Source organism: Eretmochelys imbricata, chromosome 1, assembly GCF_965152235.1.
Source record: "Eretmochelys imbricata isolate rEreImb1 chromosome 1, rEreImb1.hap1, whole genome shotgun sequence".
Classification (NCBI taxonomy): Eukaryota; Metazoa; Chordata; order Testudines; family Cheloniidae; genus Eretmochelys; species Eretmochelys imbricata.
This window is the reverse complement of record NC_135572.1, coordinates 331,515,175-331,536,515: the sequence shown is the minus strand read 5'-3', so window position 1 is coordinate 331,536,515 and position 21,341 is coordinate 331,515,175. Positions and strand designations below refer to the sequence as shown.

At 44.2% G+C, this 21,341-nt stretch overlaps 1 protein-coding gene across 2 annotated transcripts in view; it reads right to left on the bottom strand.

The window, feature by feature from the left end:
* Nucleotides 1-21,341, bottom strand: part of LRRK2 (leucine rich repeat kinase 2) — a 119,819-nt gene continuing 98,478 nt past the window's right edge. For both annotated transcript variants that reach the window (XM_077835196.1, XM_077835206.1), the window contains 8 exons: nucleotides 20,711-20,905; nucleotides 18,936-19,129; nucleotides 18,571-18,643; nucleotides 13,207-13,391; nucleotides 11,880-12,032; nucleotides 10,121-10,329; nucleotides 2,608-2,679; nucleotides 1-1,909 (listed from right to left, as the gene is read on the bottom strand). In XM_077835196.1, coding sequence (XP_077691322.1) covers nucleotides 1,788-1,909; nucleotides 2,608-2,679; nucleotides 10,121-10,329; nucleotides 11,880-12,032; nucleotides 13,207-13,391; nucleotides 18,571-18,643; nucleotides 18,936-19,129; nucleotides 20,711-20,905 — 1,203 coding nt within the window. In that variant the 3' untranslated portion in view covers nucleotides 1-1,787. The remainder of the gene's footprint in view (nucleotides 1,910-2,607; nucleotides 2,680-10,120; nucleotides 10,330-11,879; nucleotides 12,033-13,206; nucleotides 13,392-18,570; nucleotides 18,644-18,935; nucleotides 19,130-20,710; nucleotides 20,906-21,341) is intronic.

Genomic DNA, 21,341 nt, shown 5'->3' with positions numbered 1-21,341 from the left:
TATAAGGTAAAAGTCACACAAAGAGACCAGATTTCACAGTCCATGACACAATTTTCATGGCTGCGAATTTAATAGACTGCTGCATATAAGTGGTCAGGCCCCAGCTCAATAGAAATTCTGTGAGAAATAAAGCATACTATTGGAAAATTGTCCATGAAAATAGTGTTCTAATAAATAGATATAAGGCTTACACTTCAACATGATTTATAAACTGACTTCAGCACATGAAATATCAGATATTTAAGTTTATTTCTTTATGATAAAAATAATGTATTTTTTGAGTTATAAAATCCCATATAAATAGCATTATTCATAGCACATAATACAACACAAACACATTATAAACCGTGTACATATGAAAAGAATCCAAATAGCCAAATACTGATTCATTTTGAGAAAGTTCTGTGCACTCTGTTGTCCTAGTTTAGGAATTATTTATAACTATAGAAGATTGGAAGGAGAGGGACTTGTCTGGTCGCAACACCTTGCTCTGTTCCACAGGAGACAAATTTCAGAATGGCTTTGGGTTTTTTGCTACCTGGCATTGCAGGCTTGTTATGGTGAAGAAGCTCTTGGTCTGAGGGACAGAGAAAGACATCTGTCTGTGGTCTGAAGGACGGAAGTAAGGCACTGAGTGCATGCTGTCAGACAATTGGGTTAATGGATACAGAGCAATAACACGGCATCTACAGAATGAAGGTAGGTGTGTGCGTGAGCAGCCTCACGGGGGGGGAGGGGTGTTACACAAGGCAAGAAGTAGCCCATTCTTGGATGCCTGCTGGCTCCACTACATACTTCAAAAATCTCAATATAAGGTGCTCATAACAAGGCTGGATGGTAAACTTTGCACACAAGGTAAATATGAATACTACAGTTTTCATGCTTTTTCAGACTGAGATAAGCGAACTGAACAATTCTATTGCGTGAATACTCCATAGGCACTTTATAGCACATTGGCTGGCTACCTGAGAAGCACCATGTCAAGAATTTTACCCTGCATTCTCTTGCCTGTGCAACGTGAGTTGTAAAATTACGTGTGTGAATGTGTTGTGTTGCTATGAATGAGATTGCATTGCTCAGTGCCAGGCAAACGCTCACAGTCAAAAAAGGCACTATCTTCACAGACACCTTCGTTCTGAATTTTGTCTTTGCTGTTGCAGGGCCCAGCCTTTTATGAACAGACTGAAAATGGCCAGATTCCTAATGTGCATAGGAAGGGAAAAAGCCTGACCTATTCAGCCTGTGCTTTTTAAACGAGGCTGTATACGGTCTACCAACTAGCTGTACTATCCATCATATAAACGACAATGTTTTCCTTCATATAATCAAAATTATTAAATATGAGTTTAACTAAGAACATTAACCACCAGTAAAGTTCATGTATGCAGGCGGCAGTATATATAGTGAAGCCTAAACTTTGCTCTCATTTACAATGTCAGCTTAATGAAGTTACTCTGCATATACAAGGCTATAACTAGGAGCAGAATCTACTCCTGTGGAGTTACTCTGGATTTATGCTGGTGTAACCAAAATCAGAAACATACCAACCAAGATTCTTTGGATTTACACAAGTGTTGCTGAAAGCAGATTGAGTGAATAGTTTTAACTCCTTCAAAATATTATAAATAAAAATATTCCTTATTTCTTCTGATATTTCATGATTTTGAGGGATGACAGTCACTTCCCTTTGTTTCTTACATTACTTTTTTGTTTAATATATAGTAAAACAAAGTTTAAACCAGTGGAAAACTGGGAAACAAGATGACTCTCCACTTATCTAGGGCTCCTTAATCCAAAGAAAACCTTCTCATTTTTTCTGCTAATTCCTGTCTCACTTCAATATGCTTTTTCAGGTTTTGTACTTCATGGGGCAGCATAATGTCCCACACGGACATACACGACTGCAGTTCTGCAAAAATAATTTAAAAAAACGTTTAAAAGTACTACACAGATACAATTATTGCATTACAAATGTGATTTTGCTTTGTTTTTAATTACAGTTAGAAATAATAGATCTGGAAATGTAAATGAGCTTTAGTGTAAATGAGAATCCGGCCCAAATCATTAAAATAGAATTAAAACAGATTTGAACGCTAAATTTACTAAGGCTCAGACTATATTGGATGTGAGCCCAGACCCACAACCCTTATGCAAGGAGTGAGTCCTTTCTCCTTGAAGCAGTCTCACTGGTTTCAGTGGAGTAAGGGGATGAAAAGACTACTTGCGTGAAAAAGGCTTCCTAGTCTCAATTCTGATTACTATAGGTACAATTTTGGATATTGTTACACAGAGTAAAAAGGCAAAGGATTTTATTACAATTATAATCAGGGACCCTTAAAAGACGTTCTGGTTCAGTTAGAATTTTGAGTAAAGGTTTGTCTGGTGGTTCTTTTTTCCACATTTAATTTTATATGAATAAGCCATTGTCATATTTTACAGGCTCAATTTGGCAGGAGTCTAGAAACACAGACAACAATAAATCACTACAAAACTGCAATGAAAATATATCAAGTGATATAATAAAATTCCTAACAGACATATAAAAAAAAAGTACAGTATTTTTTACAACATAAGTAACATGGATTAGTAAAATAAATTACCAGATACCTTTCTGACATTTGTCGTCTTCATCACATTTATAGCAGTGCCCCAAAACCAGCATGACATTCTTGAGGCTCCCTTTTCAAAAATAAAATGTTAGATTTTAATTTTAACTAGCACTTGGATTTCACTTCATTTAAGAGCAGAAGAATCATAGAATCATAGAATATCAGGGTTGGAAGGGACCCCTGAAGGTCATCTAGTCCAACCCCCTGCTCGAAGCAGGACCAATTCCCAGTTAAATCATCCCAGCCAGGGCTTTGTCAAGCCTGACCTTAAAAACCTCTAAGGAAGGAGATTCTACCACCTCCCTAGGTAACTCATTCCAGTGTTTCACCACCCTCGTAGTGAAAAAGTTTTTCCTAATATCCAATCTAAACCTCCCCCACTGCAACTTGAGACCATTACTCCTCGTTCTGTCATCTGCTACCATTGAGAACAGTCTAGAGCCATCCTCTTTGGAACCCCCTTTCAGGTAGTTGAAAGCAGCTATCAAATCCCCCCTCATTCTTCTCTTCTGCAGGCTAAACAATCCCAGCTCCCTCAGCCTCTCCTCATAAGTCATGTGTTCTAGACCTCTAATCATTTTTGTTGCCCTTCGCTGGACTCTCTCCAATTTATCCACATCCTTCTTGTAGTGTGGGGCCCAAAACTGGACACAGTACTCCAGATGAGGCCTCACCAATGTCGAATAGAGGGGAACGATCACGTCCCTCGATCTGCTCGCTATGCCCCTACTTATACATCCCAAAATGCCATTGGCCTTCTTGGCAACAAGGGCACACTGCTGACTCATATCCAGCTTCTCGTCCACTGTCACCCCTAGGTCCTTTTCCGCAGAACTGCTGCCTAGCCATTCGGTCCCTAGTCTGTAGCGGTGCATTGGATTCTTCCATCCTAAGTGCAGGACCCTGCACTTATCCTTATTGAACCTCATCAGATTTCTTTTGGCCCAATCCTCCAATTTGTCTAGGTCCTTCCGTATCCTATCCCTCCCCTCCAGCGTATCTACCACTCCTCCCAGTTTAGTATCATCCGCAAATTTGCTGAGAGTGCAATCCACACCATCCTCCGGATCATTTATGAAGATATTGAACAAAACCGGCCCCAGGACCGACCCCTGGGGCACTCCACTTGATACTGGCTGCCAACTAGACATGGAGCCATTGATCACTACCCGTTGAGCCCGACAATCTAGCCAGCTTTCTACCCACCTTATAGTGCATTCATCCAGCCCATGCTTCCTTAACTTGCTGACAAGAATACTGTGGGAGACCGTGTCAAAAGCTTTGCTAAAGTCAAGAAACAATACATCCACTGCTTTCCCTTCATCCACAGAACCAGTAATCTCATCATAAAAGGCGATTAGATTAGTCAGATTACATGCACCATTGAAGGAACAGAAAGCAGATTTCAGTAAACTAATGCATATTATATATTTTACTGTTAGAAAAATCAAAATTCAACATTACCAATCAAAGTGACATGAAAAAATGCAGTGTGTGTGTGTGTGTGTATATAACGATGCTACCAATTGAGTGTGCCAATTCAGGACAAATTGCTTAAAGCAGGGCAGTTACAGCCCAAGGCTGGGGTTACTTTGCACACCAAGGCAAACCAAACCAGCCAGACAGAGAGGAGAGGACTTAAGTTTTACCCCACTGGCTAACCACAAGTCACACAAGCAATTCCCTTAGACACTCCAGTTTCCCAGTATCACCACCAGTGCCACTCGTTATGGGGACAAATGGTTATGAAAACCAATACCCCAGGATTATTCACAAAAGGAAAAAGATATAGATGAGAGCTAGAATTGGTTAAATGGAATCAATTACACATAGTAATGGCAAAGTTCTTGGTTCAGGCTTGTAGCGGCGATAGAATAAACTGCAGGTTCAAATCAAGTCTCTGGAGTACATCCACAGTTGGGATGGGTCTTTCAGTCCTTGGTTCAAAGCTTCAGTGTAGCAAAGTTCCTCCGAAGGTATGAAGCAGGACTGAAGACAAGATGGAGATGAGGCACCAGCCTTTTATAGTCTTTTCCGGGTGTAAGAACACCTCTCTGTTCTTACCATGGAAAATTATAGCAAAATGGAGTTTGGAGTCACATGGGCAAGTCCCTTACTTTGCTAAATCACAAGGCATATATGCCTTCTCTCAATGGGTCAGTTGTATAGTTGATGATCCTTAATGGGCCATCAAGCAGGCTAGGCAGAGCTGACACCAACTTTTCTGGCGTGGCACCCAGAAGCATAGCATAAATATGAAATACAGACAGTGTAGAGGCAATATTCATAACTTCAACTACAAAAATGATACATACATATAGACAGCATAATCATAACCAGCAAACCATAATCTCTCCATACATCCCTTACACGACAACCTTTATTCAATATTTGCTGCAAATATATATCAGTAGTCGCAACAGTGATCTATACAGTTACAGATTATGTCAATAACGTCAGAGTGTGTGCACCCCCATTTAATATGAGGGATTTATCAAAGATCAAGGACAAATTACATAAACATTTTAAATCATTTACCTTCATTTACACCCATTCAGCCTCACTGGGTAGAGTAGAGAAAAAAATTGCAATGAAAATATGTTAAAGTTTTATGAGTGTGTGTGCGAGGAGAGGCTTCGTCCCTGTGTCTTATGGAGCATATATAAGGCTAGATTTTGGTTCACTACCAAAACTAGGATTGTGGAAGCTTTGAGGGGCCATGCTGGGAGTCCCAGGAGGTATTCTGCCTGAATCAGCCAAAATTCCTCTTGGGTATTGAAGGGAGTGCTTGCTAGAGCAGCAGTTATCCCACTATGAAAATACACAGTGTGCCCTCCTCATGCTGGGCTAGCTCTGCCCACTATGGGTGTCTGTCCCCTTCTGGACTGTACAGATTTCCCATTTCAGGATTCTAGGTAAGCATGGTATACATTTTTGTTACAGAAAACCACTAGAGAAAATTCTGGGCTATCAGTGTATACAGTTAATGTAAACAGGTTGTAAAGAAGATGCTATTTGTGAGTACACTTCAGATTGCCCAAAGTTTAAAAAAAAATATATCAAAATTGCAGTCAAGTGAGAATTTTTGGCGACAGATGCCTTGTTTAGTTTTTAGTGTTGAAGCAGGGAAGGATATGAACTTTTATTAAACTCACAGTACAAACAGAGCAGACTAAGGATGTCTACACAGCTGCTGGCAGGTGCGATTCCCAGCATGGGTAGATATACACATGTGCTAAAAATAGCTGCGTGGCCATGGCAGCATGGGCAGAGACTTAGGCTAGCCACCTTGGTACAATCCTGCTCAAGGCATGTATGCAGGTGGCTAACCTGTGCAGCCACCTCCACACTGCTATTTTAGGCACGAGCTCAAGAGGAGTTGGCAGGTGTATGTTTACCAACCCTGGGAGTTACATCTCCCAAGTGCGGTGTAAACATACCCTATATGTTCTACCAAGTGGCATTCTGTTAATCTTATTACATTCATGGAAAATGCAGAAAACTGTTAATTGTGATACAGAAGGCTCAGACTCAAACTTTAAGGCCAGAAGGGACCATCATGATCATCTAGTCGGATCAGGGCAGATTAGGGTTTTGGCCCCCTCCCCACCCCTTCCGCCTGCAGTCCCCACCCCCGGTGCTCCTGTGGAGTGGGTCAAGCCCCCATACCCTGACCCCATTCCGTCTGGCGCAGGAGGGGAGACGGGTGTGTGGAGTGGTGCAAACCCCCATGCACCAACACGGGGGAGGGACTGCAGGACAAGCTCCTGGTCCTGACCCCGCTCCACAGCAGGAGCGCTGGGCTGGTGAGGGGAGCGGGGTCAGGGCATGGGGCACCCATTTTTCCAGGGCCCCTGGGCACAGGCCCCATTGGCCCAGTGGCTAATCCGCCACTGAGTCTGACCTACTGCACTTCACAGAATTGCTCCTCTCCCTCTGATGTCTTCCTGCTTTGTCTAAAGCACACTGCCAGAGCAAATGACAGGAGAAATACATCTGTGTATGTGTCAAAGAGCTCCTTACCCCTTTGGTATGCAACATTTTGTAGGGGCTGGATAGTCAGGCTAGTTCATTGCTGTGACAGAACATCACCCGTTTCACTCAGGAGTAGAGATGGCCCATAATGTACACAATAGATCAAAATGTACCTAAGTTTGGGAAAATTTCAATCTGTTCAGAACTTTGTACCTGGGAACTATCCCTGTCTTAGCTTCCCTATACTCTTTCCCATAATGAACAGTTTCAATTGTTCTCATGAGAGGGACTGAGGTATTAAGGGTTATGTTTTTATAACTGGACTATCTGGAGGTGTAAATTTGTGCTTGCAAAATGAACTGCAGATGTAAATCTGAATATTTGAACATCCTCTAATGACCCAATTTTCACTTGTCCTATTGTAGGAATCTATTAGTAGATTTCTGGAACCTATTTACAATAGTTAAATGGAAAAATGAAATAATTTCACGATATTTGGGTAAGTTCTATTCACCTGAAATATTTATACTTGATTGAAATACGTATTTTAATCTTGAAACTGAAACTATTTTTGATATTGAAGTACTTTTCCCCTAGTTCCTTTCATCTCATACAAGCAATGTTCTATTATTGAAGAATTACTCATAAGGCTTGGACTGTTTCCTATAATTCTCTTTGGAACTGAACAGTCTTTGCATTCAAAACACTTAAATAAATACACGGAAAAACTGACTAAAAAAAGTTGATAGGTTAAATTGGGTGTCTATTTTAACAAAACTTCTTATATCTACAAAAACTGTAAGCACACTGCATGGAGCACACAAAATTAAGCTCTTTATTTTAAATCATTATCTTTCCATATGCAGAATTTGATTTTTCTGAAGATTAAGGTCCCTGGAAACTAAGAATTAGAGAATCCAGGTTTTAAAAATCAACAAACTAGTATTATTGTAAAATGTACTTGTTAGGATCCTATCACTGTAGAATTCAACACCATTAAATAAAATAGTAGTGAATTATTATTAGGGCTATGATTTTCTCATGGAGGTCACAGAATCCATGACTTCTAGAGACCTCCATGACTTGAACCTCTGGTGCCTGGGAGCTATAGGATCCCTCACCACCCCTAGCAGCTGGGAACTGCGGGGGCCCGAGCTCCCAGCTGGGGCAGGAAGCAGGGCTGCCCCGCAGCTCCCAGTGGGGGTGGGGTGCCTGGAGCTCCCAGGGGGCAGGGAGACCCTGAGTTCCTGGCCTTCGTGGGCAGTGGGGCTCCGGGAAACTCTCAGCTGCTGTGGATGGTGGGGATGCACCCCAGTAACTGCAGGTGCCCCAGAGCACAGAGCTGCCATGGGTGGCCAAGGTGCCCCGGAGCCACCGCAGGCAGCTGGGGTGCCCCACAGCTCCGAGCCACTGCAAGTGATGAGGGTGCACTGAGATCCGAGCTACTGCAGGTGGCAGGGGTTACCCGAGCTTGGCGCCAGGGTGGTGGGGGGACCCTGCGGCTCCCAGCCAGGCCCTTGTGGGTGGTCTGGAGAGCCTGCAGTTCCTCATTTTGAATGCATATTTTTAGTAAAAGTCAGGGATAGGTCATGGGCTTCCATGAATTTTTCTTTATTACCTGTGATCTGTCCGTGACTTTTACTAAAAATATGCGAGACAAAATTTTAGCCTTAATTATTATTTACATTATAACAAGGGGCTAATGCTGTAACTATAAGGACCACAGTGAAGAGAAATATCTAATACTGACTTTCTAATAAATTAATATTTAGCTGGCACTCTGTCATCTAAAGACCTAAGTACTTTATAAACTGCTGTTATAGGCCCTGATCTTGCAAATGGATACCACGTGTCTCTGGACAGGACCAGGGGTCCATGGAAGCCGTTCTATTTATAGGATTGGGGCCATAGTCAAAAAAACAACAACGGAAAAACACCTTCTGAGTCAATCTATGTGCCCTCTGCTTCCTTTATGAAAATAAACTTTTTTTATTGCTTGAAGCACTGCAGAGCCAATACCTTTTGAAGGGTTAGTCAGAGTGAATTGAAATTTATTCTGCCTTATGAATCATCATCATCATCACCACCAGCTAAGTCTGACTGTAGAATATATTTAATAGAGTCAGTGCTGCAGAAAGAAAATAGATTGGGTTTACAGTGATGCCAATGAGAAGATATCGGAGCTTTAAAGTACGGAATTGACTAACAGGAATATAGTAAGTGTGGGAACTCCACAATGTTAGCTTTAGAGTCACTTTTCTTACTATGAACATGCTTTATTCCATACTGACAGCGGAGATGCAGCTTAGGAGTGTTTAGTAGATGAATGAAGTCCACGCACAATATTCCAGAGCAGCGTTTCCCAAACTGTATTCTGCAGAACACTGGTGTTCCACACGATGTGAATAGGTGTTCCGTGAAAGAATCTAGAATTTAATTTTGACTCTTGCACTTGATTTTTGTACTACTTTATACGTGCTTTCCAGTTAGAAACTGTTAGTTTAAGTTACTTTAAATTTGTATTTTTACTTTGTTTTATAAAATAAAATATATTTGAGCATAAATAATGCAATTTTCTATTTGAAAACCAAACGATTACAAAATAATATTGTAAGTGTTCCGTAATAGGCTAAAAAGTGTTCCATGGCCAAAAAAGTTTGGGAAACACTGTTCCAGAGTATTTTACTATAATACATATACCTAAGTTTTCCATCCTTGCACTATGACATATTGTAACCTGGGGATGTTTAGATTAGTCTGGGGGACACAGAAGAACAGTGGGGATGGAAAAATTACCATACCCCAAATCTGACCCTTCTGCACATGTGCTCCTCTGGCTATGTATAAAACAGAAGTAACTCCTTGAAAACCACCCCCCCTCAGTCCCTGCTTCCACAGTGGCTCATAATAGAAGTGGCCATGGCCACAGGAGCAGCTGATACATACAAAGCTGTAGGCTCTGACAGCAGCCCACTAACCCAAGCTTCTATCCCCTGCTCCTACTTCACACAGCTGAATTGAAAGCTGCACATGTAACTCTGCCCTATGGGGGCACCCATTAGAGTTCTGCTCAGTGGGAACTGAGAGTGGGAGCCACAAATCAAATAAGTAAAAAAGAATGATTAGAAAGCAACAAGATTACACACACGCACACAGCACGCGAGAGAGAGAGAAAAGGAAAAAGGGAGAGAATTAAGAAAGAGAAAACAGGCAAACAGAACAGGAGAAATAAAATGGACAGAAGGATGGTGGAAAGCGTGTGGGGGCATGGCACGAAAGGGGCTGGGAGCGAGATGCTATTGGTCACAAGTGGGGCTTCGCTAGAAAAAGTGGGGGAGCCACTGCTGTCACATCTGAGCACCAGTAGCACATTCTTTGGTATTTACTCACATAAGGATTTAGATTGATTAGATTAAACATGCAAATAGAATAGAGTGAATGAAAAACAATGAATATTCTAATTAGTTCATGGAATGTCATGTCAAACAGGAATTGTCAGATTCTATAATGAAAGATTGTTTCTTTTGAATACTTACCTAGCTGGGCTGTCAGCATGACTCGAACAGAGGCACAAAAATCGCGTATTATTCGTATAGGACGACGTGTTGATAAATCAAGCAGCAGGATATGTCCTCCCCCTGTTCCTATCCAGAGGGCAGTATTTTTTTGTAGACAGATGGTCTTCACTCTTCCAGAATAAGCCACTGTATGTTTTGATTCTTTATTTAGTTTCACTACTTCTTCCCTAACAATATGAAGAGATTTTGTATTAAAAATTGCTTGCATGCATGGATATTTCATTGGATAATTGCTAAGTTGACGTCCTTGCACTGGACAAATTTTTTAAAATCTGGTGTCAATGCAGACTGCATGAATCCCAGCCTAAGAAACTTCCTTACATTAAACAAGTTGGGAGGAAAGCTTCTGAAGTTTTAATAACCATCAGTCTTAACTTGGGCAACCTGAACAGGGCTTTAAATTGGACATGGGTAGCTCTCCTTTCTCTTCAACTCTCAAAGCTGCATTTGAATAATTCCCTGTTCTAGTCTTTTAAAGGAGAGGATGACATTGATGCTACTGCTCACAGCAGCACGAGAATGAAACAGCACTCATTTTCACCAGCTTTTCACCAGGTGAGAAGAGAAGTGTGTACAAAGAGTTAAATTAACTAGGCTTGTGTAGCCTAGCAGGAGATAATTTGAGGATGGGAACTATTTTAGGGTATTTTGGTTACCAATCTAATTAGTACGGTTTATGGATTGGGGACAAAGGAAACTCAGAAATGAAACCTTCCCTTCCATATTCTAAATTCTCTCCTATATGAAAAAGAAAGACTGGCAAGGCAGGGGAAGAGAAATCCCTGCACAGACCAAAATAAATTAAAACATCCTTCCCCCCCCAAAAAATGCAATCCTTTCAGGAGCCAGGATTTCCTCTCGCAATGTGCTAATATGAGTAATTTTATTAGCATGAGTGAATTTATTTTCAACTAACATGCATACATATAGTTGTGTGTACCATATGTATGTAGTTGTATATATTTGCATATAGTATATGTGTTATAGTTATGGTCCCCAGAGGATCCAGTATGTGCATTTTATACATTGGATGAAAAGCTACTACGTCATGGATTAATACTAATGGTGATCACTTCTGGCATCTTAGAATCTCTCTTCTTGAAGGCAGAAGCTGTGAGCTGTTGAGTATCTCCTGGGTAACTCTGATATGCTCTCATCTCAGCGTCACTCTCTCACAGATTCTTGAGTTCAACGGGATTTGAGGGCACTCAAAAGGCCCAGGAGCCATTTAATACCTTGCAGGGTTAGGCTCTGAAGGACAGGAGCAATAGATAGCAAAATTAAACCACCCTATCTGAAATTTTGAGATATGTTCCCTGTGTTCTCAATCTGGGCATAGAGCAAGGGGTGGGAGATAATAATGCTATCTAACTACCCTAGGTCAGCCCATAGCTGTGGTGGCATGGACAGGAGTCCCACAGAGTTAAAGCGTTCATCTGGGGTCACAGGTAGTCAGTGAAATAAACATTTGGGGTTAAATTACTAGAAGCTCAAGAATGAAAGCCAGGGAAAAATCCTTAGAGCCTGCCTGGACCAGTCCAAAACTTAGGACCAGAAGAGGGGAAAGAAAAGCCATGCCTGACAACAGAATTGGTCTCAGCAGTGATTCCCTTCCCTGCCACCCCCAAAATGTGAAGTATTTCACGAGACAAAATCTCCCAGACGAATCCACTATTCGTCTATTACACACAATAACAATACAAAATAAGACGCTTACTTTAGAAAATGTGCACAGTCAATTAGTTCACAAAGTTTCTCTGTTTTCTTATCCCAAACTTCCACAAAATGGCTGTTTTTCTTAGCCAAGTAGATAGATTTGTCTACTGCTATTGAAATAATGTTTGCGTCACTGTAAGCCTTGTGACAGAATCTAAGAAAGAGGGAAAAAAATTAAGCGTACACTATATTCCTAATAGGTAAGCTCTGCCTACAATTACAGACCCATGCAGCCTAAAAACAAAGTGGGCCTGGATAAATTTAAAAATAAAGGATCGGATCTGAATGTTTACAGTCCGTGGAGTTACACCAGTATAAAAACATTTAAAGTGAGATCAGATCCAGGCCTATAATGTAACTACTGGTTCAAGGTATGGGAAATTGTAACGTGCCTGCTCCTACTCCCAACAAAGTCAATGGATGTTTTACCACTGAATTCCACGGAAGCAGAACCAAGTCCAGTATCTATTAACAAATCTTCCCTACGCATATTTGTCAGGTCACAACAGAGCAAACACCACTTCTTTCTATTCTAACAAAGGGCCAGATCCTGCAAGCTGCTAAGGACTTTTGACTTCTTTTGGAGAGCTGCTCAGCACAACAAAAGACCAGTCCCAAAACGGGGCCAGCCTGATTCTGCCCAGTCTGCTTTGCCTCTGTTTTTAACTCTAGTGACAATGTTTTTGATTACTTAGTTATTTGAATCTCCTACAAATCCCATGATTGTGCAAACTTTGATCATAATATCTCTGCAATTTGAAAAGAGCATCCTTCTGCCTCACTGATTTGGGGTGAGGACTGTATGCTCAACAACTTCAGCCTCACAGTCTGATATATGAATAAGACCTTTGGTATCTTCATCACAATAAAATTATAGCCTTTTAAGAATTAGTGGTGAGGAATCAAATGCAATGTATGTATATTGGGCAAAGACGTAAACACATACCTTATAACTATATGAATATATACGGTCAAATCCTAAGCTCAATGCATGTAAATGGCTCCCAATGAAATAAATGGGAGTAGAGCAAATTCTTCCCATGTGTGCCTTTGCCCAATAGCATTTCTATATTCATAGAACATACATTTACTTCCTACCACATTTGTAAAATAAAAATACATACTACTTAATGTTTGCTTTAAAACTAGAACAAATATATTAAATATCAGTTGATCTTATATTCTTTTTAAATATTATTAAAAGAAAAAATTGGAAATAAGGTATTTACAAAGAACAAGCAATAGGTCTGGATTCTCAGACAAAACACTGATAGAAAAATGTCAATGAAAACAAGAACAACCAAATTACATTAGCATAAAAAACTCACAGCTGACTTGTCTTTGTCTCAATCAGAGTTTGAATAGATATATCACCAGATAATAATATGATCTTTGTTCCACAGCCTCCCCAGACTATATTTTTTTCAGATGCACATGTGGATTCACTTAAGCACGTAAGCGGTGTGCTGACATTCCCTATAGATAAGATCTTCAAAGGTGCCGCACCCTTGTACTGTAAGAAGAAATATACCCTCCATTAGAAACATATAGTATATACTTATACAAGGCAACTTAGAAATTGATAAACCAAGAACATATATTTTACAGAACAGATACAGGGCCAGACTTTCTATACCTTTATAAAAGACAGTTTACCTTTTCCATAACTGGTGTTCTTCGAGATGTGTTGCTCATGTCTATTCCGCAATAGGTGTGCGTGCTCGCCAAGTGCACCGGTGCCAGAAATTTTTCCCCTAGCAGTACCTGTAGGGGGGAGCGGCCCCCCGCGATCCCTGGAGCGGCGCCTGCCTAGCATGATAGAAGGGGGGCTGCACTCCCCCCACCCTCAGTTCCTTCTTGCCAGACAACTTCGACAGAGGGGAAAGAAGGTTGGGTGTGGAATAGACATGAGCAACACATCTCGAAGAACACCAGTTACAGAAAAGGTAACTGTCTTTTCTTCTTCGAGTGATTGCTCGTGTGTATTCCACAATAGGTGATTCCAAGCTATATCTGTTGGAGGTGGGTAGGAGTTCACAAGTTCTCAGGTTGGAGTACCGCCCTGCCAAACCCGGCATCATCCCTGGCCTGGGAGACTATCGCATAGTGCAAGGTGAACAGGTGAACCGAAGACTAGGTGGTGGCCCTACAAATGTCCTGGATGGGGACGTGGGCCATGAAGGCAGTCGACAAGGCCTGTGCCCAAGTCGAGTGTGCCCTCATAATGGGCGGCAGGGGAACCCCTGCCAGCTCCTAACAGGAACAGATGCACGAAGTGATCCACTTAGAAAGCTGCTGAGTGGAAATCGGCTGACCTTTCGTGCACTCAGCCGAGGCGACGAACAGTTGCGAAGACTTTCAGAACGGCTTGGTCCACTCGAGGTAGAAAGCCAGAGCTCGCCTCACATCGAGCGTGTGGAGACGGTGTTCCTCACTAGTCGTGTGAGGCTTGGGGCAGAGGACTGGCAGAAAAATGTCCTGACCCATGTGGTAGGCGGAGACCACCTTCGGGAGGAACGCGGGGTGTGGGTGGAGCTGGACCTTGTCCTTATGAAAAACCATATACAGCGGTTTGGAGGTTAGGGCCCTGAGCTCTGAGACCCGCCTAGCCGATGCGATAGCTACCAGGAAGGCCACCTTCCACGAGAGGTGAGACCAGGAACATGTGGCCAGTGGTTCAAACGGGGCCCTCGTGAGACGAGCCAGCAACAGGTCTAGGTCCCACTGTGGAATTGGGGGCTTGGAATATGGGTAGAGACGGTCCAAAACCTTAAGGAACCGGCTGCTCATAGCATGGGAAAACACTGTGTGCCCTTGCACTGGGGGATGAAAGGCCGATATGGCAGCCAAGTGTACCCTGACTGACAAGGGTGCAGGTCCCTGGGCCCTCAGGTGGAGGAGGTAATAAAGGATAAGCTGGATCTGGGCAGCTGTCGGGGAAACACCTTGGCCTGCTGCCCACCTTGAAAACCGAGACCACTTCGCCACATAGGAGCGGCAAGTGGAGGGCAGTCTAATTTCAAGGACGCACTGAACCTGTTCCGAGCATGTCCTTTCCTTGCCACCTAGCCACTGAGCAGCCACGCCATGAGGTGAAGCGTTGCTAGGTTGGGATGGAGGAGGCAGCCCTGGTCCTGAGAGAGCAGGTCCGGGCTGAGCGGCAACTGCCATGGCGGAGCTACCGCCAGCCCCCAGAGGGTCCTGTACCAGTGCTGCCTGGGCCACGCCGGGGCAATGAGGGGGACCCTGGCTTTGTCCATCTTTATTTTCTCCAAGGCCCTGCTGATCAGAGGGAACTGGGGAAAGGCGTAGAGGAGCTGGCCTGACCAGGACAGGGTAAAGACATCGGAGATAGGGCCCTTCCCTAGGCCGCCCCTGGAGCAGAACCACGGGCATCATCGGTTCTGCCGGGTTGCAAATAGGTCCACCTGGGGAGTACTCCACCTTCAGAAGACCTGGTGAGCCACTTCTGGGTGTAGAGACCACTTGTGCTGAGAGGAAAAATCCCTGCTCAAGTGATCTGCCCTCACATTCAGGGAGCCCGACAGGTGGAAGGCTCTTAGGTAGATGTCATGGGCTATACAGAAGTCCCACAGACTGAGAGCTTAGTGGCAGAGGGCAGAGGATCAGGCCACACCTTGTCTGTTGATATAGAACATCGAGGCTGTGTTTTCCGTGAGAACCCTGACTACCTTACCCTCCAGGTGCAAGCGGAAGGTCATACACACCAGTTGCACAGCCCTGAGTTCGTTGACTTTTATATGAAGAGGTAGGTCTTGTACAGACCACAGGCCTTGGGTCTGAAAGTTCCCCACATGGGCCCCACAACCCAGGTCCGACGCGTCAGACACCAGCTCCAATGACAGGGCCCTGTCCCTGAACGGGACCCCTTGGAGCATGTTGTTTGGGGCGGACCACGACTGCAGGGAGGTGATCACAGAGTTTGGCATGGTGAGACACTGCCATTCTGTCTGTGGTCTGGGAGAACTGAGAGGCCAGCCAGAGCTGGAAGGGCCTCATTCTGAGTCTGGCGTGACAGACCACATATGTGCACGCAGACATGTAACCCAGCAGTTGCAGGCAAGCCCTCGCCGTCATCACCAGGAACCTTGTGACCGAGTCGATGAGCCCTTGAGTTTCACCATGTAGTGGTTCAGGCCTCACAGGTCCATGATGGGCCTGAGCCCCATTTTGGCCTTCGGGATAAGGAAATACCAGGAGTAATACCCTTTGCCCAGGAACTCCTTGGGCACCACCTCTATAACTCCTAGGTCCAGGAGCCACCCCACCTCCTGCTTGAGCAGAGCCTCGTGAGAGGGGTCCCCCAGGAGGGACATCAAGGGGGCGGAGGTGGTTGGGCGGGGAGGAGGTAAACTGAAGGGTGAAACCTCAGGAGATGGTGTTGAGGACCCATTGGTCTGAGGTGAGGCACGACCATTCCGGGAGGTGAGCACACAACCGATTGGAGAAAGAGAACTTTTCTGGGGGCAGGTCCCTGCTGAGAACTGGCAGGGAACCCCCGAGTGTCCGATCAAAAACACCTTTTGCCTGCCTGCTTGACCTTAGAAGACCCAGGCTTGGGGGCAGGCCGGGATTGCCATTGTGGGCACTTTCTATAGTTCTGCTGCTTTTTGTGGGCAGCCTTGTACTTTGGGAGGGCGACCTGGGTGGGAGCCTGCTGCGGCTTGAACTTGGATTTTGCCGGAGGAGGGACATAGAGGCCCAAGGTCTGGAGAGTCGTGTGGGAGTCTTTCATGCCATGCAGCCTTATGTCTGTTTCCTCAGCAAACAGAGCCTTCTCATCGAAAGGGAGATCCTACATTGACGACTGCGCTTCGCTGGAGAGCCCAGAGAGCAGAAGCCATGACGCCCGTCTCATGGATACCGCTGAGGCCATGGACCATGCGGCTGTGTCCACTGCATCCGAAGCGGCCTGCAGGGATGCCCTTATGGCTGCCGCCCCTTCCTCCATGAGCACCCTAAACTCCTTCTTATCGTGCTCCTGGAAGGAGTCCTCAAACTTGGGGAGGGATTCCCAGAGGTTAAACTCGTAGCGACCCAGGAGAGCCTGATGGTTTGCTACTTGTAGCAGAAAGCTTGAGGAAGAATAAACTTTTCTCCTGAAAGTATCCAGCCTCCGAGAGTCTTTGTTCTTGGGGGTTGGGGCTCGTTGCCCCTGCCTCTCCCTGTGGTTGACTGACTCGACCACCAAGGAGTTGGGCGCTGGGTGGGTATACAGATACTCGTGTCCCTTCGTGGGTACAAAGTACTTGCACTCCGCCTTTTTGGAGATGGGAGCCAACGAGGCTGGTGTTTGCTACAGGACATTTGAAATTCTTGCCACCCATTCATGGAGTGGCAAGGCCACCCTGCCCGGTGCTGAAGGGGACAGCACATTGAACATGGAGTCTGAGGGCTCTTCCATCTTCTCAGCTTGGAGGTGGAGACTTGCTGCCACCCTTTTTAGGAGGTCTTGGTGGGCCCGGTAATCCTCCTGCGGCATGGAGGGGGGCGAGGACGTAATCAGATCCTCCGGACAGGGAGAGGCCGGTGTGGTGCTTTGGGTGTTGTCCGGCACCGGAGGATCCACCACCTGGTTGGACTCCGGGCACAGTACAGAGGACACAGGTCCCACCGACCTTTTTTCTGGTGGTTTAAGCATGGATGCCGACGGTGCTTCCGAGGCCCCGGCCACCAAGCGAGCCCCCACCGGGGGCTGCGCCGGAGGCCATGGTGCCCACTGGTACCACTGGGCCTGCTCTGAAGGGGCCTGGCTACTCCGCTCAACGTGAGTGGGAGGCCTAGGGCCCAATGAGGATCGAGGACTACCTGATATGGGCCTACCCTCTGTCCCAGACTTCCCTCGGTGCCGTTACAAAGAGGGAGTCTTTCCGGTCCTCTTGGCATGCCCCGTGGCGGGGAGTGGTGCTGACTGGACAATGGTCCCGGAGGGTCTCCGCATACTGACGCCGCTGTACCGGGTACCTTCAGAGCAGCATGCTGGGGTTGGGGCCAGCGCTGACTCCATCAGGATGGCCCGGAGCCTAATGTCCCTTTCTTTTTTAGTCCGGGGCTTGAAAGACTTGCAGATCTTGCACCTTTCGCTGATATGGGTGTCTCCCAAACAGCACAGACAATCTGCATGAAGGTTGCTCCTTGGCATAGAGCGCCTACAAAAGCAGCACGACTTAAAGGCTGGGGAGCGGGGCATGCCCTGGCCTGGGCTCAATGACTAATTAAACTAACTGAATTAGCTAACTGACTACAGGTACTACTGAACAAATGAAGAGTTCTGGGGACGAGCTACAGCAAAGCTGGAGCAGAGCAGTTCCGATGCACCTTCACTGGCAGCAAGAAGGAACTGAGGGTGAGGGAAGCACAGCCCCCCTTATACCATGCCAGGCAGGCGTCACTCCAGGGGTCGTGGGGGGGGCGCTCTCCCCCATGGGTGGTCCTAGGGGAAAAATTTCCAGCACCGGTGCACATGGCAAGCACACATACCTATTGTGGAATACACATGAGCAATCACTTGAAGATGAACTCCTTTGTGCCACTGGATTTTGGTTCAGCACTCCCCCGCACCCCCTCTTTCTTTTTGGTAAACTGCATGAAAGAAAGCTATTAGAAGTAGTTACTTTACATATTACGGATTACATTTTTTAAAGAGAGAGTACTGTATACGTTAAATTTACCTTTACTACTTGGTCTTCAAAAACTGCTATTTTGCCATCAGCTGTTCCCACCAGAAAAAAATTCTTCTGTTTGCTGAAATGAAATTATAAATTCCAGAATTGCCTCATGAAAGGACATTCATTAAAGAAGATTTAAAAACAGAAGTGTCTGGCAGATCAGGGGTTTTATTGGTCACTAAAAGTGAACACAGGGCCACATGTCCAAAAATAAGCACTTAAGCTCTGCCTGAGAGCAAGTTAACACATGTGCAAAGTATGTGGCTGCAGGCACAATATAGGTGTCTGCGTGTACAACCACCCATTTTGTTAATATTGCTGTGACATCAGATTTCAAAATGTAGCCTGTAGTACACTCTAAATTATACCTTTGCTTTGAAAAAAAGTTGCTGTATAAACAGGTAACAGAATCGGACATTTTCTGAAGATGGTGTTTGTTTTTTCCATCTTCTGTATTAAATGCCCACAGAGAACCAGACTGGGTTCCTGCCAAAATCCAGTTTTCTTTCTCTGTAGGAAGAGTCACTAAAGCCAAACACAAGATTCTTCCATCTGCAATGTCCTGTGTCAAGAAAAAATAATTAAAAGCAGCCTGGTTATTTTTCAGCGAGGATTACATGAGTGAATTACATAAAGTAAAAACAGTAGGCCCTTCTGGGAAGATGGCCTTTCTTCCCAATGGAAAGAAATCCCCAATTAGCAGAAGATACTTTCATCTTTTCCTCTGGCAACCTCTGGCATTCAGATAAATGAAATAAATGATTCATAAATAGCGATGATCCATGGCAGGCTGATGCCATGCCTGTCCTTTTAAGAATGCACCATCTGTCTGCCCAATGCTGTGAGAAGGCCAGCATGGTGATCTAACACATTAATTAACTAACTACCAGGAACACATACATTCTCAACATATAGCAGCTAATGATCCGAAAGCTGTTAGAGAAGCAAAGAAATGGAACTGCACTTATGGTACTTTCTGTGGCACAGTTTAATTGATGGAAATAAAGCAGAGATCTAAAATATTTCATTTTAAAGTATCCCCCCCCTTCCCCAGAAAGCAGCCGTTTCAAATGTAACACAGTATCTGCTATTTCATGCCTGTGTCTCACTACTGTCTATTGTGTCACAGAAATCCTTCTTTTAACATGCTCCGTGAGGAGTTATATCCTGTGCTGGTAGTGAAACACATGTGCAACTTTGCATACCTAGCCTGGGTAATCCATCTTCCAGTTTACAAATCTGCTTCTTGTGACAATACTGAATATGGGAACTCCAGAAACTAAATGTTGACATTTGGTGGGTGCATTCCACAGCAGCGAGAGTCTCTTGGGAGGAGTGGGAATTACAAGAAGTTGTGTTGGGCTGCAGGATTATCAGGACTATTGGTCTGTGTTCTGACCTCAGTGCAAAAAGGCTGAGGGTTGGCATACAGCCAGCCCACTGGAAGAAAGAAATACATTGGTGGTAGGACAATATTGTGAGGGGTGTTGGACGGACAGGAGGGAGAGTAAGATGATCACAGAACCATAGAAATGTGGAGCTGGAAGGGACCTTGAATGATCATCAAGTCCTTTTCCCCGGGGCCTTTCCCCTGCTCTATATTCCATAAGCTAAACAGCTTCACCTGTCAGGAAGTCTCATGATACTCATATTAAATTCCACTTTACTCAGTTCCATCCCATGACTTCTAGCTATGCCCCTCCCTGAGACACCCTCAGTAATTGCTCTTAAAAAAAGAAGCATTTCTGTGGCCCTTTTGATCTGAGGATCTCAAAGCACTTTTCAGACATAGGGAATTAAGCCTCAAAGTCCCCACCTCCCCGTCAGTACAGTAACTATCAATTCTAATGTTTTATAGTTTCATAAGGTAAGTCTACACAGCAAAAAACAACAAAAACAGACCAGTGGCAGCTGTTTTGCTTCATCTCATGGTATCAGTGCTGATTCTTATATCAAATGCCTTTGGAATTCTTGGCCATGAGACGTAGCTGATATGGCTGTACAGCATGAAAGCAGTCAAAGCTGGGATCTAGGCTTTCCAGAAGCTATACCCTACTGTTAAAATGCATTTAATATGTAAATATAGAAACATCAGATCTATCAATGCCAAGGAGTTAGTAATAAATGACAACTTCACACCTACCTCACAAGTATAGCCATCTGTATTTAAGTCAATAAATGAAACCTGTCCTTTTTTTGTATTTCCAGTACCGATCCAGACCCCTGCCTTCTTGCAGCTTTGATTAGCTGCAACCATGCACTCTGCTGCAAAGGCACTACGTATTGAAATATGTCTCATCAAACAGATAAGCTTTGCGGAGTTCAAAATATCATAAACCTGTAAAGGACACCACAAGATAACAGCCTGTAAATTAACAGATAGCACTTTTCATTCTGAAGGATAACAAAGTACAAGGTATGTACACAGTATACAGCATGCAATAGTCACTCATGTACTGCAGGTACACAGTCACTATGCACTACATTACTGTTTTTCAGGGGGAAGTAAAGAATACATTTTCCCAATTGAAACTACAGGACAATGTCAATGTGACTTAGTCTCCTAAGTCACTTAAGGCACTTTTGAAAATCTTACCCAATATTACAGAGCAAGGTAGTATTGTGATAGAAGACACACTATGGTAGCTTTTAGAGCCATACCATTATAGAAGATGTACGGAGTGGTGTAGATTAACTGCATCCACAATTTTATAACTAGTTCTTGTTGTGTAATGTTAATTGAAAATGTCTATCTGGCATGAATCCTATGTGGC